This window comes from Lolium rigidum, chromosome 2, assembly GCF_022539505.1.
Source record: "Lolium rigidum isolate FL_2022 chromosome 2, APGP_CSIRO_Lrig_0.1, whole genome shotgun sequence".
Taxonomy (NCBI): domain Eukaryota; kingdom Viridiplantae; phylum Streptophyta; class Magnoliopsida; order Poales; family Poaceae; genus Lolium; species Lolium rigidum.
This window is the reverse complement of record NC_061509.1, coordinates 55,897,420-55,914,860: the sequence shown is the minus strand read 5'-3', so window position 1 is coordinate 55,914,860 and position 17,441 is coordinate 55,897,420. Positions and strand designations below refer to the sequence as shown.

The following is a 17,441-nucleotide window of genomic DNA, read 5'->3' as shown; positions in this document are numbered from 1 at the left end:
TCCAGTCGCGTCCCCAAAGCTTCCCCAAACCGCGCCGGATTGAGCGTTTGGGGACGTGTTTTGTTCGTGCCGCGTTTGGACGACGGCTACTCCAGCCAGCGTCCACCAACGCCGCCCCCAAACATTTAAAATAATTTTTCTTGGCATTTTTATTTCAATTTCCACAAACTAATACATAATTGGGAACGTGGTTTACACGAAGACATAGTTTGGAACATGGTTTTCCACAAACTAATACATAGTTTGAACCATGGTGGACACAAATATAAAATATTGCAAAAAAACTAAACCTAACTAGGCCGTGCATCGAAGGTTTCCGTGTTCGCTGCTAAGAAAGAACACTCGAGGGCACACCCAGATCCACCTAAACCGAAAAATCCAGCGGGAGGATGGTGCCCTTGTTGGTTCTACCGATGAGGCGAACATCCAGAAACCTCCGTGCACGTGTTCGCTGCGAAGAAAGAACACTCAGTCGTCCTCCTCGTCGGTGATGTCGCCCTGGTAGTCCCGGCGGCACCGCGTCTCGTCGAAGACCTTGACGCTCATGTCCCTGTCGCCGAAGTAGGAGAACAGGAGGATGAAGCCGGCTTGGAGGCTATGGTTCCGCGCGAACTTCTCCCAGCCGATGTTGAAGTACATCTTGCCGCGCGCGTCGTAGATCACGTCGACGATCCACCGGCAGTGGCCGCACGCAGCCTCCCGTGGATGCATCGTGCGCGGGCGATCGTCGCCGGCGACGTAGTCGGCGAAGGAGTCCGGCAGCCTCTGGATGCCGCGCGGGTCGCTCTTGAGGACGAGAACGAACTCGAACCGCACGTCCGGCTCCACGTCCATCTCCGACGATGATGAAGCCGGCGGCGTGGAAGGCGACGACGAGCGTTCAGCTCTGCCGCGGCCACGACCACGACCACGACCACGGCCGCGAGGTCGGCCTCCGCCTCTACCGGACATAGCGTCGAGTCTTGTTTAGATGGTGGAGGCTAGGGTTTGGGAGAGAGGCGCTAGGGTTTGTGTGTGAGAGGGACGATGAGAGGCGGCCCTTTATAGGCCGGAGGGAGAGCGGGGAGCGGTGGCGCGCATTAACGCCGGCACGCGAAGCTAGGCGCGACGGGACGTGTCCGCCGCGTCGCCGCGGGAACCGCACCGTCGCCGCGTCGCCGCGGGAACCGCACCGCCATAACTTCCGTCGCGAGGTAGGCGACGATTAGGTTAAAAATTTATTGTGCCGCTGACGGGTCGGCCCCGCCACTTCCCGCCTCGCTTTTCGTTGTGTTCGGCGTCCCCGCACCGTCCCCTGTGGGACGGGGACGGGCTCGGGGCGCCGGACACCGTATAGGGGCGCGCCGGACAAAAAAGGACTTTGGGGGATGCGGCTGGAACGCATTTTTTGTCCGGCGCGCCCCAAATCCCTTTGGGGGACGGTTTGGGGGACGCGGCTCGTGTTGGATTAAGAGCATCTCCACTCGTCCCCGAACAGGCCCCCGGCGTGCCATTTTTTCATCCGGACGGCGAAAAATGGCCCAGCCGCGCCCCGGTTCCTTGTTTTCGTCGGATTTGGGCTTTCATCCATCCGGCGAGCCCACGCCAACCCCGGCCTACCGGGGAGCGCTCGGGGACTCCGGACGAAGCGAAAGCGCGCGAAACGCCGAGAAATCTCTCCCGCGCTTTCGCTTCGTCTTCGCCGCAGAGGTGGACCCGACCGGTCAGCGACACACGCATCGTCTTCCGCACACGCATCGTCTTCCGCGCGCACTAACTGCCGCCAGTCAGCTCGCCACGGACGCGTCGCATTCCACGAGGCATTTAATCGCCGGCACCAGCCGCGCCTATATACCCCGCTCCGCTCGCCGCGACGCGTATCCCCGCTCCACTCTCCCTCCACTCTCCCGATCCATGGCGTTCAACGACGAAGACGGCGCAGCCAACAACGGCTTCCCCCGCCGGTCGCTCCACGCGTGGGAGGGGCACCTCCTCCACCAGGCGGGGTACCCCTGCCCGCCGGACACGAGGCCTCCCGGCGGAGGGTGGCGGCGGGTGGCGCCTAAGTGCTGGCGGCGTACCGATCCCGCCGCCGCCCCAGGGCCACGCCCTCGACGTCGCCATCGAGAATGCTCGAATGACGATGACGGACGAAGAGCGCGCCGACCCGCGCCACCACCCCGAGAACTACACGAGGTGGAACTCGTTCTTCCTCCGGCGGTGGGAGCGAGAGCTGGCGTCCTACGACGGCCCGCCGCCTCCGCCTCCGCGCAACAACGCCGCGGGTCGCCGACGTTGGTGGAGCGCGCCGAATAGGACGCTGGAGAACGTCCTCGAGCACATCGAGGGCGGCAATGTCCCGATGCTGACGATGCCCCCTCCGTCGAGGGCATCGGCCAGCCGACCTCGCCGGGGAAATAGCTGGCAGCCACGGCGCATGGTTGCCAGCTCGTCGTCTTCCGGATCGGCGTCGAGGTCGGCGCCGAGCTCCAGGTCGGCGCCATCGAGCAACCGTGCGCGAAGAGGCGGCGGGCTCGTCATCCGCGAGCCCTCGACGGCACGAGGACGTCTCCGCCCCAAGCGCGAAGAGGACACCTCCGGCGAGCGGAAGCGCAAGCCGGCGAAGGTGAAGGTGGAGGAGGAGGCCGCCAACGACGCCGAGGACGCCGCCATCCTCGAGGCCGTCAAGGCGAGGTCCCTCCAAGACCTCGTCCCCGCCGACAACGCCCTGCCCCTCGACCAGGCATGCGCCTGGTCGAGGGAGCAGTGGGAGAAGGAGGAGGCGGAGCGGGCTCCGCCTCCTCGAGGACGTCGCTCGCTTCCGCCGGCCAGCGACTCCTCCATCCGGCGCCGCCGTGCCCATCATCGACCTCGAGGGGTCCGACGACAAATGGTACAAGCCATCGCCGTCCCCGCCGCGCGACGGTGGCCGGTGGGGAGACCCCGGCCATGGCACCAGCAGCCAGGCGCCACCGCGCTCCGACGATGGCGGCGACGACGACGGCGACGGCAACGAGGACTACACGGTGTTCTACCGCCATTTTGGCATGTAGAGCGCCGTGTTCTATATTTTAATTTGTATCCGCCTGCCGAATTCGAAATATATTAGAATTCGGCCTCTATGTATGAACTTCGCCCTTTATATAGTAAATATCATTAAATTTAGTCTAAATTCAGTGGTTTTTTGCCGTATTTCGTCCAGTTTTCGTTTTCCAAATTTGCGTCGGGGACTTCGCCTGAGATCACGGGTGGAAAACTGGTCCTCCCCACGCCAAATTTTCCTCCAATCCGGACGAATATAACGCCGGATTTGGGCGTGGGGATCGCCAACGAGTGCAGATGCTCTAAAACGCTACTATGGAGGACTATGGGTTGCATTTTGGGCTGCAAACTCAGTTCGAGTCAATTAGCTCAGCCTCGTACTAAAATCCGAGCAAGCTCAGCTCGTGTTGGATTAAAACTCGAGCTGCAAAATTTGGTTGATGGTTAACCTGTAAACACCTTGAGCTAGTTTTGAGCTACAAGAAACTATAATTTTTCATATTTCTTGTATATGGAAGAAGTGAACAAATCTCTTCCGCAACATGTGGAGAGAAAATTCCATCAACAATATAAGGAAAAAAATTCAATCCACATCATATAATTTAGTACATGGCATATTTTCTTTTAATATGTAACATAATTATGATACACAGTTATATTTTTTAGTCTATCAGGCTAAGTCGAGCAGAGCTATCGTTGGCTCAAGACCAACTTGTTCTCTTTCGGTTTAAGCTAAATAAAGCACCCATACTTGCTCATTTTTCTTCCTGAGCGAAACTCGAGTTGAGCTAAAAAATAAGTTGATCTGAACTCTGAAGCCACTCAGAAGTCTCGAGCTTTTTTCTGTAGCCCAAGTTGCATTCCCTCTAGGTTGTATGTCATGGTTTCATCACAACAGATGTCATGGGGTGGCTTAAGTTAGGTGGTTGAGGCATTTTGTCATACGATGAATTACAGAGGCGAGTATGAGCACGAGCGACACATCGACGTACCCAGGTTCGGGGCCCTCCTATGAAGGTAACACCCCTATTCCTACTTGATCTGTATATGAGATATGGGAGCTACATAGGTGCTCCTTGAGCTATTGCCGGTTGAGAGAAGGGCCTGAGGTAGATGAAGGCAACTCCATGCTCTCAACGGTGTGTTTCTGTGGAGAAGAAGAATGAATCGATCCATCCACCCGGAGGGGGTGCTACTGCTACTTGGCCTTATATACAACCCCTTAGGCTACACAGAAGATACCCCTAGGTTAGCTCCGCCTTCGCTGGGTCCGGCTGCTCCACATCTTCCCGAGGCACTAGGGACTCAGACGCCGCTCCTGTCACGTCCTCTATTCGCCCCTCACAACGACAAGGCCGTTGGAGTGACATGCATAGGGACGTTGTGCACGTCATAGGCCTGCGCCGCCCCGGCAGCCCGGGTAATCATCACACGTGGCCATACGTGCTCCTGTAGATGAGCAGTGCCCCGCGTTAGGCGGGATTGGACGTGCCTGGAGACTTTCGCACCCGGACCTTTGTTCCAGATGGCTTCCTCTGCAAAGTTCCCTAGTGACGGACGACGCCAAAACCAGCCAAGCGAGGGGCGATGCCGAAGCCGACCAAGGCCAAGGCGTAGCCGGCCATGGCCAAGCCGGCCAAGACGAGGATACATCAGTCCTTTGGCATACCTAGGGTCATCCCCTGACAATGTACTAGCTCAATGTAGACTGTAGAGTAAAGAATTACCTTACCAATTTTGTAACGGTAATGTGTTTCCTTTTTTGATCGATACCTAGTGCTACGAGATACAGTAGGATGTTAAAGTTCAGACTAGCTCTACATATTTTTTTTGTGAGAATGAGAAAGTCTGAACTTTCCGTTTTGTCAGAAAAACTAGAAGAAAATTGCGAAGGCCCAAACGGCACGCAAATGGAGGCCCACGGTGCTAATTACGGGCCGAGTTAATCTCGCTTCAACGTCACGCCATCATCAAGGCCGAGGCTTATCCTGCTTCTAAGCCCATCACCATAATTAACCCTGCTACACTAGTCTCGTCTCTCTGTCCTTGACTCTTCTCCTCCTCGTCCTTGACCAAGGGCGACCCCGTCTCTCTCCGCCTCCGCTCCGCCGAGGGCTCCGGAGAATCTACCAGCCAAGTAGGGCGCCCCTCCACCGCCGCCCTGCTCGCCGGCGCCGCCCGCAGTCGCATCCGCCCTCCAGGAGATCCGGCGGTTTATCGGTAACGACCCTGCTTCCGTTCCACTTTCCCCCTAATCCTCGGCTGAGCCAGGCGTGATCCCGTCCGGTTGCTGCGTGCGTGCATGCGTGCTTAGATTGGCCGGAATTTTCTCTCCCGTTTTACGTGTGGTTCCTGTGCTACCTGTTAGCAGTTTCCGTGCTTGCCGACTTCGTTGGATTAGCGCGATTTGGATTTTGGAGACGGGTTCACTTACGAAATTAGTAGCGTCTGTACTGAAATTATCGGAGATCTTCGAGGGAGGAGTCGGTTAAATCGTTAGTAACCATCAGCCCATCACCTTGGCCAAGCCTTGGAACTGTTCTGCGGCACGTGCCGGAGTGATCCGTAGTTGAAATTAGCAGTGTTTGTGCTAAAATTATGGGGTGCTCTGCTCTTCGAGTGACTCCTCAACAGTCATCAGTCCATCACCCTGGCCAAGCGTTGGCACTGTTCCAGGGCATGCATCCGAGCGATCTGTAATTTTAAGCTACGTTCAGTTATACATTCAGCGGTATTTTCTCGTAGGTATGGTTGTTTCTCTGCGATTTTTCAGGCATGGGCAGCTTGCTGAACTGTGTGACAGGCCCGATCCATGTAGATATGAGAGCTAAGAAACTGGATGTACGTGGCGTATTCAATTTCGTGTGCTATTTCTATCCATGCAAATAGACTTGAGAGATTTATTGTGCACACTCTTCAGTGCAAATTCAGTAAGATTGCGAAATAGACAAACTTCACTTCGCGACGCGCTTAGTTGGGATTGGTTCCGGAGAAGCTCGGGCTTCGACAAATGAGTATTGGCGTAGAGTCATCCCCTTCGTACCCCCTAAGCATTAAATTATACCAAGGTATTGGAAACCACATTTTTGGTTGCATGCTTTTATGAGTCTGGGTTTTGGAAGGTATTCAGTGATGCCCAGCTGTGTCCGAATGTCATGACGACGCGGCGCACACCAGCTCTCCTTTGCCCACGCCATACATGTGAACGGTGAAGCTGCCCAATTGCTATTTTCCTTGAAAGATATCCTATTAAAGGTAGTTGTTATCTGCCTTTAGCTTACTTGAGGGACACAATAAGCTGTTTTTTAGTGATGGTGAAAAGTGTTGATAAGAAGACAGCGTAAATCATTTGGCGTCTTGGTCGTGCGTGACAAACTTGATGATGTAGTAGGTCTAATTAAACAAGCTTTGTCCGTTCCGTCATCAAAGTTTGTATACATAAGCTGTGCCATCAGGAAATAAAGAAAGTTTTCTTTTACACGTCACTTCACTTTGACTTTATTTAAGCTTATAACGTTTGTCATCTGGATCTGGGTGTGATATTGACTTAATTCACTGCTTCTTCTGGTTAATGCAAATGTATGGCACTGCCTTACTAATTTAGGAGGAATATGTAGCTACCAGAACCACCCTTTTGGTAGACACTCCCAAGTCCTAACTGAAGGTGTGGGTTTATGTAGCTTTTGCGTGTCACCCTGGGGACCTGCTTGCACAGAAAATCCTCAGACATTTGGTGTATGCTATACATGGATGGTCTGAGGCTCTGAACTGTATGTGTGGTTCATGCGGATTCATGTAACTTGCTTTGTTGAAGTAATTCATAAATTGGACTCTTCTGCATCTGTCCATACTGTTTGTTGTTTGTTGGCATGTGCATACACCCACTTTCAAATTTATTGATACTGGACTTGGATGGAGTATGAAAAGAAAATTTGCCTCCTGACCACACATAATGTGACAAGATTGATGGGAAGTTGTGATTACGATTTACATTGTCTGTTTGATTTTATTCCACTTCTGCCTGTGTTGGTGATGGTGCTTTGCATTTTAATTTCACTTATTCTGTGTGCGGCGCTAATCGTTTTCTCTTTGGAATACTGTGATGGACCTATCAAGATGAAATCTTGAGTTCATATTTGTTCTAAAAATATTTTAAAATAGAGCTTCAGTCATATAAGGAGGAGTCCAGATTCATCTACAATATATTTGGCAAAATTCCAGTAGTTTATCCGTTTTCTGATTAATTGAGATGAAAAACCAGTTGATTAATACCTGCAACTGTTTTCTCCAGAGCTTGAAAGATAATTGATTTTTGGGCGAACAAGATCTCACATGGAGCCATCCTCGCAACCTGAGCCTGTGATTGGTGTTGCTACTGCTGGGTCACAATCGTATCCTCCTGCTGGTGCCTATCCACCTCCAACCATGGTAGCTGGAGCTCCGGGTGCCATTCCTCCCGGCTCACAGTCAACAATGCCATTCCCCACTAATCCAGCTCAACTCAGTGCTCAGCACCAACTGGTTTATCAACAAGCCCAGCAATTCCACCAACAACTGCAGCAACAGCAGCAGCAGCAACTCCGTGAGTTCTGGGCTAGCCAAATGGAGGAGATCGAGCAGGCAGCTGACTTCAAGAACCACACCTTACCACTAGCTAGGATAAAAAAGATAATGAAGGCTGACGAGGATGTCCGAATGATCTCTGCAGAAGCTCCTGTTGTCTTTGCAAAGGCGTGTGAGGTATTTATCTTAGAGTTAACACTCAGGTCATGGATGCACACTGAGGAGAACAAGCGCAGGACCTTGCAGAAAAATGACATTGCAGCTGCTATTACCAGGACTGACATCTATGACTTCTTGGTGGACATCATTCCTAGGGATGACATGAAGGAGGAGGGCCTTGGGCTTCCAAGGGTGGGCTTGCCACCTGCTGTAGGGGCAGCAGCTGATACCTATCCTCCTTATTACTACATGCCAGCGCAACAGGTGCCCGGAGTAGGAATGATGTATGGTGGACAGCAGGGTCACCCAGCGACGTATGCGTGGCAGCAGCCTCAAGGGCAACAGGTCGAGACCCCTGAAGAGCCGCAGCAGTCTCAGTAGATGTTACAATGAAGTCATGACATGATTGTGAACTAAAGGCCTCTAAATTCAGGCTTCTGTTAATTTATGCCCATCATTGTTGGCTGGAACAGTTACTTCTGATTAGGTCTTAGGGTTATTGATGGTAGTTTCGACGCTGGTATGACAGCGGTAGGAAAATGATTGTGATTTGTTAGGTGATCTGCAACTGATTTAGTGAAAAGTACTTTCTTTCCCCCCAAGCCTGTAATCCAATATTCCGAATGCGTTCCTATGGAGAGCCCTGTAAGAAAAAGAAAAAGATTGGTGGAGGTTAATGTCATACCTCTGCTGGTTTGCCTCATTTGCCAATCATCATGCTGCCTGCTTGCAAGAATCCTGCCTTCCTGATCTGGTAGTCACCAGAGCGTGAAGACTACTCCAGCACGGTAAACGGATTGGTTCCTTTTTTCATAGTGGATCCTATGCCTGTGTGTAAAAGATAGAACTGCCTGTCTACCCCCTGTTTGAGGAATACTTGGGGGCATAAAAGTATTGTGCTTTACATAGCGACTGTTGAAACGTGTGTTGGAGCATGTACATTTCCATTTCGCAGCTTATTTCATTTGAAGTCTAAATGCATTCAGATTTTTGTTCATAAGCATACTGCATATACCAACTTCAGCTACTTAATAAGCTACAACCTGAGGAAACTGATGGACGGCAAATCATGTCTGCTCGTAGCTTGACTTGTACACCTAACAGAGACATGCAAGCTGATGTTCTTAGCTTTTCTCTTGAATTGTTGGAACTACTATTTAGACTTCATTTATGACAACTATTAAATTTGCACCCAAAGTTAAGCAACATGTTTACAGAAAGTGCTAGTCGAACATGTCTACTCATCTGAAAAAAAAAACTTCATTTCCTGACAACTTGCAGTTGGCACATCGATGCCCTGTCATTGCTGTAAAGTGGTGGAACATTTTTTACTAAACCTCCTCACCACAAACCTTTTCCATTTCTGGTGCCATTTGATTCCACCTAAGCTTAATCAGTGGCAGAAAAGAAGGGGCAATTATTGTGAACTGTTTTGCACTTGTACTCCACCACATGATGCAACGAGAGGCTGTTTCTTTTCTCTATCAGTGCATCATAAATGGAAACCATATCCTTCTCTATATAGACAGCCCTCGAGGATAGGTATGCAATGTGCAAATGGAAAATTTACTTTTGGCTCTCGTGTGTGAATGTGAGTGAGAATTCTCATTTACTAACATTTACTTTTGGACGTGTGCAACGATCTAAAAATTAACTAGCATGCTTACACAGTTCTGAAACGAAGTTTTTTTTGTGCTTGCAGTGTTTGCTGTTTGTGCACATGCTCAGAAACGGCACTGTTAACATTTCAATTCCAACATGATTGTTTTAAAGAAGCATTTCTAACATGAAACTTGAACGTTTTTTTTTTTTGCATGAACATGAGTACAGTGAGATTATGCATATGCATTAATTTTGGGGCATACAACCTTCAATGGTAACTATATCTAGCCTGAAGAAGTAAAGATATTTGGGGAAACTTTATTTTCTCCAATATTTACTCAATTAATTACAGATGATTTTCATACTTTTGCTTGCTAAAAAAGAGATGTAACTTCTTATCAAATCAGTGGTTAACTAAATATCTTAAAGAGTACCCTACACATTTGATACTAATATATATACCTTAGTAATGCCTACAAGAGCATCCATATTAGTCATGGTAGCTATCACAAGTTTATTTTTGTATAAAGGGAGCTTTATAAATAATAAAGGGGATATAATCACAAAGAGTTTACACATAGTCTCAGCGGGACTAAGATGCACGCATCCCAACAAGATCTAATGACATAACAAAGAAACAAAAGTTATACTTTGATAACAAACTAAAGTCCACCTAGGGTGACAGGGGGTCGATCCGAAGATTAAACCGCCATCCATGGAGGGTAAACACCTCCTTAGCTACTCGCTCCAACTGAGTATATGCAATTGTAAAGAGCTCCTTGTTCTGGGCGCTGAAGTAGACCATGTACATAGCCACACAGGCAATGTATATGAGTGTATAACATGAAGTGAAGAAGAAACTTTTTTTTATCGAACACAATATATCATTCTTGCATAGCGAAAGAGCCGAATACAAGGCCACCGTCCTCACCAGGATTTGTTAAGCAAACTTCTTATGAAATTCCCCACAACCAATTACTAAATATATTGCTGACATCGCTAGATGGGTGTAGATTTGAAACCACTTATAGAGTAGACCACACCCCTCAAACGAATTTGCATTAAAAGGAGATATTTGATCGACTCATGCATCATCATGGCAGAAACACATTTTTATGTACGTCCTTGCCAATGAGGGTTAGCAATTTTATCCTTTGTCAAGACAAAAACCAACTAGAACCCTCCGAAAGGTTACGTTTGAAGGAGAAGCTAACCCCATAGATTCTAGCATATTAAACTACGGAAAAAAATGTTGAACTTATAGAGGCAAATGCCCTGACCAAGGATCCTCCCATAACCTCGAATGAAATCCATCCTTATTGGAGAAGTTCCAAACTAGAAAAAAATTAGTTATTTTTTGTCAGACCAATTTAGAAGTGAGAGTCTATAGGTTTCAAATGGATATGTGAAATCGCTTTGGAACCTTCACACTAATCACATGGTTGATCTTTCCATGTACCATCCTAAATACAAGGTGTGAATAGCCTTTTTACCGAGGAGTGTAATATTTTTTACTTCAAGATCCTAAACTCGTAAACAACATTGGTCTTATGGGAGGAAAGCAACGTTCCCTTTAGCCGAACAATCGATACTTCTTCCTTTTTTACTATACTTTGTTAGAAACAAATATCGATTTGAAATAATCTAACCTTTGTAACGCACCTTTGGTGATTGAAAGAACGGCATCCATATAGAAAACGTAATGCTGAGAACAAAGTCGATAAGGATAAGCGGTCCACCAGAAGATAGATACTTCGTGTTCCAACCAGCGAGCCACTTCTCTAATCTTTATTCAACCTTTTCCCATTTTGAGTAACTGAACTTACAATAATTGATCAGAATTTTGAGATACAGTACTATATAGGGAGTTAACCCTGATGACACCCAAAAATCTCAGTGTATTGCGCCTCAGAATCTATGACATCGCCAAAGTAAGAAAACCCAGGACTTGATCCAAATGAAAAGGAAAACGAAAATGGCACGTCTTGTCAAAATGCACCGCAATAATTAACATTGAATTGCCAATTCATATGCACTATATAAGAGTAATTAAAATCAAAACCTTGTGGAATTGACAACTCTCCATGCATGGATCGATATCGTCTAAAAAACATCACGGATCCATATGAAATGAACCGTATCGAAGCAGACACAATGAAAACCAAAGCATACTGCGAGTGCATCCCCGCTTGACCCATGACTTCATCCACATGAAAATATTTTTTTTAAATGATGTGTTTGGTCGATCATACGCCTCACGAAACTTCACACTACATCATGCAAGGATACATATGCCTATATCCTCACAAAAGGTAAAAAAAACAACCATGGAACTATATGAAATGAACCATATCCAAGCAGGCACAATGCATGGTATGATGGAGATGGACCCAAATGACCCAGAGGAAATCTCTGCCACATTTTATTCCCCCATTCCCAAACGGGAGCACACCCCAGCTAGCACCCCATGTGCAACAAGGTGGCAATCCCCATCAAGGCAAGCAATGCAGCCACTGTGGTCAATACGGTGTTGCTAGCTATCTAGGGTTTGTTTCTTGGGTGCAGTGGCAAGTGTCACTGTCTCTGGCCGAGGCCACCTCAGGAATCCTGCAAGCTGGGGCCATCACGGTCAGAGGGCGGTTACACGTCCACACACACCGAGCTCATCAGGACGTTGCTTTCCGTGGTGCCTTTGAGGGCCATGCAGATCGTTCGTTGCCTAGCCAGCTACATGAAGCAAACATAGTTGTGCAGCGTCTGAATTTTGTGTGTTTGTGTGTGTGGCCTGCAGCGTATGAAAGTCTCTCGTGCTTCTCGCAGGTTGTATCATTGCATGCACTGGTCATGCTCATGTGGACTGGTCATAATTTGACTCCCAATTAACTAGTGACTGAGTTGAGTGTAACCTTCATTATTGCAGAACATTCAGATCTTGAAATTTAGACTAATACGCATGAAAATGTTTGCAGAGATTTGATCACCAGGCTAGGGTATGCTCCCGAAAGAGAGCAAAAATATAAGAGAAACTCTAGCACAGATGCTTAAATTTTTCGGAGTTTTTGGGGCTCAAACATAACCCGTATAATAGGCTGGCCCTTAAAACAAAATAAAATACGCCGTATTCCCTGCCGTCAAGCCGCTAAAAATAAAGGGCACAACCAGCCAAAACCCTACCCTCTCTTTGTCTCCCCACCCTCGTTGCCATCTGTACCACTGCCTCTAGCCGCTGTTTCCGTGCGTCTCTGGCAAAATCTGCGACCGCGGTTAGCATATCCAAAAGCGCAGCTCGCAGATGTGGCCGGTGGACTTATCCTCATCATATAAGATGTGGGAACCCCCGCCGAGCGCGTGCTTTTCCTTGCCGAACCTTGCACACGCTCACCGAGGAGGCTGCGCATGCGGTGCGGTTGAACACCGCACAGGTTTGCAGACGTCACCGATACACGAACCACAGCGTTGAGCCGTCGCCCTCCCTCATGGTTGCGGTGAGCTCCAGCGCCGCCGCGAGGCATGCTCCCCCATCGCCGTCACCGAGAGGCTCAAAGAGGCGTACAAGGAGGCTCTCCTGCCCGTGGACTACCTCGACGCTACTCCGATGACGGGGAGCGGTGGCTTTGGCGGATGAAGTGTCGATGTGTGCAATAGAACTATGTTAATTTTATGATCTATGTATGTTCTTTGCGCAGTTCACTTAATTTTGCCGCCAGTGCATTTAAAAAATTTTTACGGTTTTGATTATGGTTTCTGTTCTACCGCATGATTTTTCAAACCTCAAAACAACTTCTCGATGGCCATTCTACAGGTTTTTTTTTTTTGAGAGGCCATTTTACACGTTTTAAGGGACGGAATTTTATAGTATCTGTTAGAGTTGCTCTAACGCACGTAAACTGAGCATTATTTGTGCGTAATCCTATGAAGGAAATAATGAGTCAAAACGTGTGTCAGAACATCGCAAGTGGACAACCACGGCAGCAAACACACAAAACAAATGCAAGCAAAAGATAGTTATTCACTGCCAGTTAGCTAATTATTACTGCTGACCATTTGCCTTTTCGTTTACTTGGACTGTTGACCTGTTGTACAGGCATGATGACGTGAGGAGAGTGTAGACCTAGCTAGCCAGCAAGCAAGTGGTAGTAGTACTGCACCTTACTCTCCTTCTATATATGTCTCTCCTTCTGCACCTCTGCCTTAGCCTTTGAAGCAAGAACTGCACAAGGTAATGCGCATATCACCACTGCTACTAGCTACTCCCCCTCCTGTCTCTCCATCCTTATGATCAGTACGAAAAAGAATGCTTATTTCTTCTTTGCAGAATCAGTTGAAATTTTCTACTTCTGAGTGTGTTCTTTTATAATTAGCTTGGACTAGCTTGTTCTTTGGTTTTTGGCAAATTAAGAGGGCCGCATCTGGCTAGTTCTAATTTCTGAGTGGAAATTTCGATATACTTGTAATTGTATAGTTCTAATATGGTTCGAGCGATTTCTTTCTGTGGCAAGTACTAGAATGAATGCGCCCTAGCTAGATCTAGTTAATATGATGCACGGGAGCTCCCATGAATATGGTTAACCCTTCTTCCTTTTTATCCGATCTTGTTCCTGCAGCTAGAAGGAGAGAAATCAAGGGGCGCAGGAGACGCAGAAAGGGAATAACTTGGCGTGTTTCCTGTTTGGATCGATCGTGATGGGTCGCGGGAAGATCGAGATCAAGCGGATCGAGAACGCGACGAACAGGCAGGTGACCTTCTCCAAGCGCCGGGGAGGGCTGCTGAAGAAGGCCAACGAGCTGGCCGTGCTCTGCGACGCCCGCGTCGGCGTCGTCGTCTTCTCCAGCACCGGCAGGATGTTCGAGTACTCCAGCCCTGCATGCACGTATGTTCTTCCATGATCTGCCACGTTCTTCTTTCTTTTTTTTGACTTTGGGAGTACCACCGGATCTACTAGCAGATGGTTTACGCTGTTAATTTCTAGGCCTTGGATTAATTTGTTGGTCTGTGTCTCTGTGTGGATCAAGGGTTATGTGTTAATCTGTTAAAATACCACGGATTGAAATGTGTTAAACTTTCAGAAAACCACGCATTCGAAAGTCCAAACTGTCTGTTTATTTCGAAGTTATATTCAAGCTCATTATTCAGATAAATCGAGGCTGAATTGTTGATAAACAACATGCATGCACATGTGCCTGTCATATGTCATCTGCTTATATTCAGCATAAAACCCAGAACCAAAACAGTAATTTGGACATGAAGTCATATATATAATCATAAAGCTCATATCTTACTGTGAATCTAAAGACATAGTATTATGTGACTAGAGCACCTTTTGGTAGAAGCTAGATCTTGTTACTTATAAATTCGTTCAGCTAGTTGCCTACTAGCTATAATCTCTAACATATTGGGTCTTTATAACAAAATTTATCTTACATTTAACATGATACATGTATGGATGGCATGCATCAAGAAAATCCACAAATCGAGATTGGTTTTCCATGTAATCTATCTGATGTTTGTCAACAATAAGACCCTGTTTTCCATGAATTAGTCAAATACCACACAACTAAGCTAAAATTTTCATCACCAAAACACTAGTTAAGTGCAGGTAAAAAAAAAAACTAGTTAAGTGGATTGTTTAACTAACATACTTGTTATACTACCTGTTCTTTTAGCTTGAGGGATCTCATTGAGCAGTACCAGAACACCAGCAACAGTCAATTTGAGGAGATTAACCACGATCAGGTAAACAAAATAAATATATACTCATTAGAATTGTCGATTACTTTTTCAGTACTATTTAGTTGCTCCACTAACTGATTTCACCGGTGAATTTATTATCATTATGCATTCATGGATGCAGCAAATATTTGTGGAGATGACACGGATGAGGAACGAGATGGAGAAGCTGGAAAGTGGCATCCGGAGGTACACCGGCGACGATCTTGCCTCCCTCTCCCTCGCCGACATCAATGACATAGAGCAGCAGCTTGAGTTCTCCGTCGCCAAAGTTCGCACAAGAAAGGTAAATAGTATGATAATTCATGCCATGATATGATATTTATCCAGTCAAATATTTAGTAGCTACTGCCCTTCCAGGCTTGCATCACACGTACTAATTATTACGAACTAGTTCCATCATTGATGTGCTAATTACCCGGTTAATGCATGTGTTCTTGGCTTCTTGCAGCATCAGCTCCTAAACCAGCAGCTTGACAACTTGCGTCGCAAGGTAACAGATTATTTCATTTCCATCTCTGCTATTCTTTCGTTTTTTGAAACGGATTCCATCTGCTATTCTGGTGTATGCATGATCGAAATGGTTAATCTCTTTGTACTGGTTGAACAATCAACACAGGAGCATATCTTGGAAGATCAGAACAGTTTCCTGTGCCGCATGGTAATGAATCAATTCAAATTTTTGTTGAAAGCAAACTATGCATGCATGTGTGAATTACAATGATTAGATAGCGGTGCTTCATCTTATTGGGTTCTTGTTCTATAGATCAGCGAGAACCAGCATGGCGTGGGCGGTGAGCCGAAGATGGTGGGGATGCCGCCGGTGCTGTCGATGCTGACGCCGGCCTTCCCACCGACACCCTACTACGGTGGTGAGGAGTCGTCGAGCACGGCGCTGCAGCTGACATCCCCGCAGCTGCAGCTCCAAGCCGCCGAAGCCGCTGGTTTCCGGCTGCAGCCGACGCAGCCCAACCTGCAGGACCCGGCCTGCAGCAGTCTCCACGCCGGCCACGGCCTCCACCTCTGGTAACTGATTACGAATCAATCGACCAAGTACACATGCATGGACTCAATCATGTCCAAGTGTTTGATTGTGTGAAACTTGTACACATATTGTTTGCAGAAATTTGATGATCATGATGTGTACGCTGATCGGCTGATGGACTGCTGCTGGATGGTGTGGAATAAGACGATCACATTGGATGGAAGATTGGTTGTTAGTTGAAGCATGGAAGAGGAGGAAATAGTTAATTTGGGAACTATATATGTGTAAGATTCGAGCTGTGTGTCGTGTGTGTGGGAGTTGGTTGATCTGTGGCGTATTTAGCTCAATGCATGGACGATGCATGCATGTGATAATAAAATTCATTTATCGAGGAGCATTTACATTTAAGACGACCGAGAAACACTGTTATTTCATGAATACTTTATTTATTTAAGGGTGAGTACGAGTGGACTAAACAAGTTTATTATAGGGAAAGAAGAGTTTGATGCACTAGCTACATCCATAGACCACAAAGTCATAGACAATGCATGTTTTCGTGAATATTTTTTTAAATGTTGCTTTTATTATGAAAAACTATATTCGTTAGCCTCTTCACCGGGTGTCTAGAATTTCATGGAGTTTTTTTGGCTGCGTTCGCAGTTTCAAACCCGGAACAGGGAGTGACAAGCAACAATTTGATACACTGGTGTGTTCCTTTTACCTATAAGAGAACTTATCTTTGTTGCCAACCGGGCGCGCAAACCCGTCTACCCTTTCTTGGTATGGGGCCCAGGATAAGATCCAAGCCAATCAATATTCTTCTCCGCAACCCCGCATACCCACCATTTTGTAAGTCTGTCCCGTCCTTTACCTATAGAAAGACCAGCTAAGGCATATGGCATCCCCTTTACCCTAATGGTAGACCGTTCTGACATCCACATGCCCCGTCCTATACTCTATAGATAGCACGACCCAGACCAACCCTTACAATCCTTCATAGGTCTTTAATAAGTCTGCCCTCTCCTTTATCAAAAGGTAGACCGAGCAGAACCTTCATTACCTCCTTTACCCTATCGATAGCACGATCGAGGCAACCCCTATTAATGGCCCGTTGATATGTGAAAGTAACAAAGATATAGCTGACTTCCCTAGAGCAATTATATATCTTATGGTTAACACAGATTATACGGTACAAGAATCACTATACGATATTGATTATTAATCCTAGATGAGTAACCCAGCTGCAACGGAACCTCCACCAAACTAATACCATGGTTCCATTATCCACCACATAGTCATATTCATAATTGGAGAAGTAATATTTTACTTTTCAATGCAGGAGTGATAAATTTGCAACATATATACGTTTGTAACGTATCAACA

General features: G+C 47.2%; 2 protein-coding genes across 2 annotated transcripts; both read left to right on the top strand.

Moving 5' to 3' along the window:
- The first annotated feature begins 5,062 nt into the window (after window positions 1–5,062).
- Window positions 5,063–8,656, top strand: LOC124691770 (nuclear transcription factor Y subunit C-4-like). Its single transcript, XM_047225042.1, has 2 exons — window positions 5,063–5,241; window positions 7,313–8,656. Exon 2 carries the CDS (start codon window positions 7,354–7,356, stop codon window positions 8,122–8,124), a length of 771 nt encoding a protein of 256 aa, XP_047080998.1. The 5' UTR covers window positions 5,063–5,241; window positions 7,313–7,353; the 3' UTR covers window positions 8,125–8,656.
- Window positions 8,657–14,028: 5,372 nt separating this feature from the next.
- On the top strand, window positions 14,029–16,103 carry LOC124686505 (MADS-box transcription factor 29-like). Its single transcript, XM_047220436.1, has 6 exons — window positions 14,029–14,216; window positions 15,010–15,079; window positions 15,198–15,359; window positions 15,525–15,566; window positions 15,693–15,734; window positions 15,840–16,103. The coding sequence occupies exons 1-6, from the start codon at window positions 14,029–14,031 to the stop codon at window positions 16,101–16,103; spliced, it is 768 nt and encodes a 255-aa protein (XP_047076392.1).
- Window positions 16,104–17,441: the final 1,338 nt, after the last annotated feature.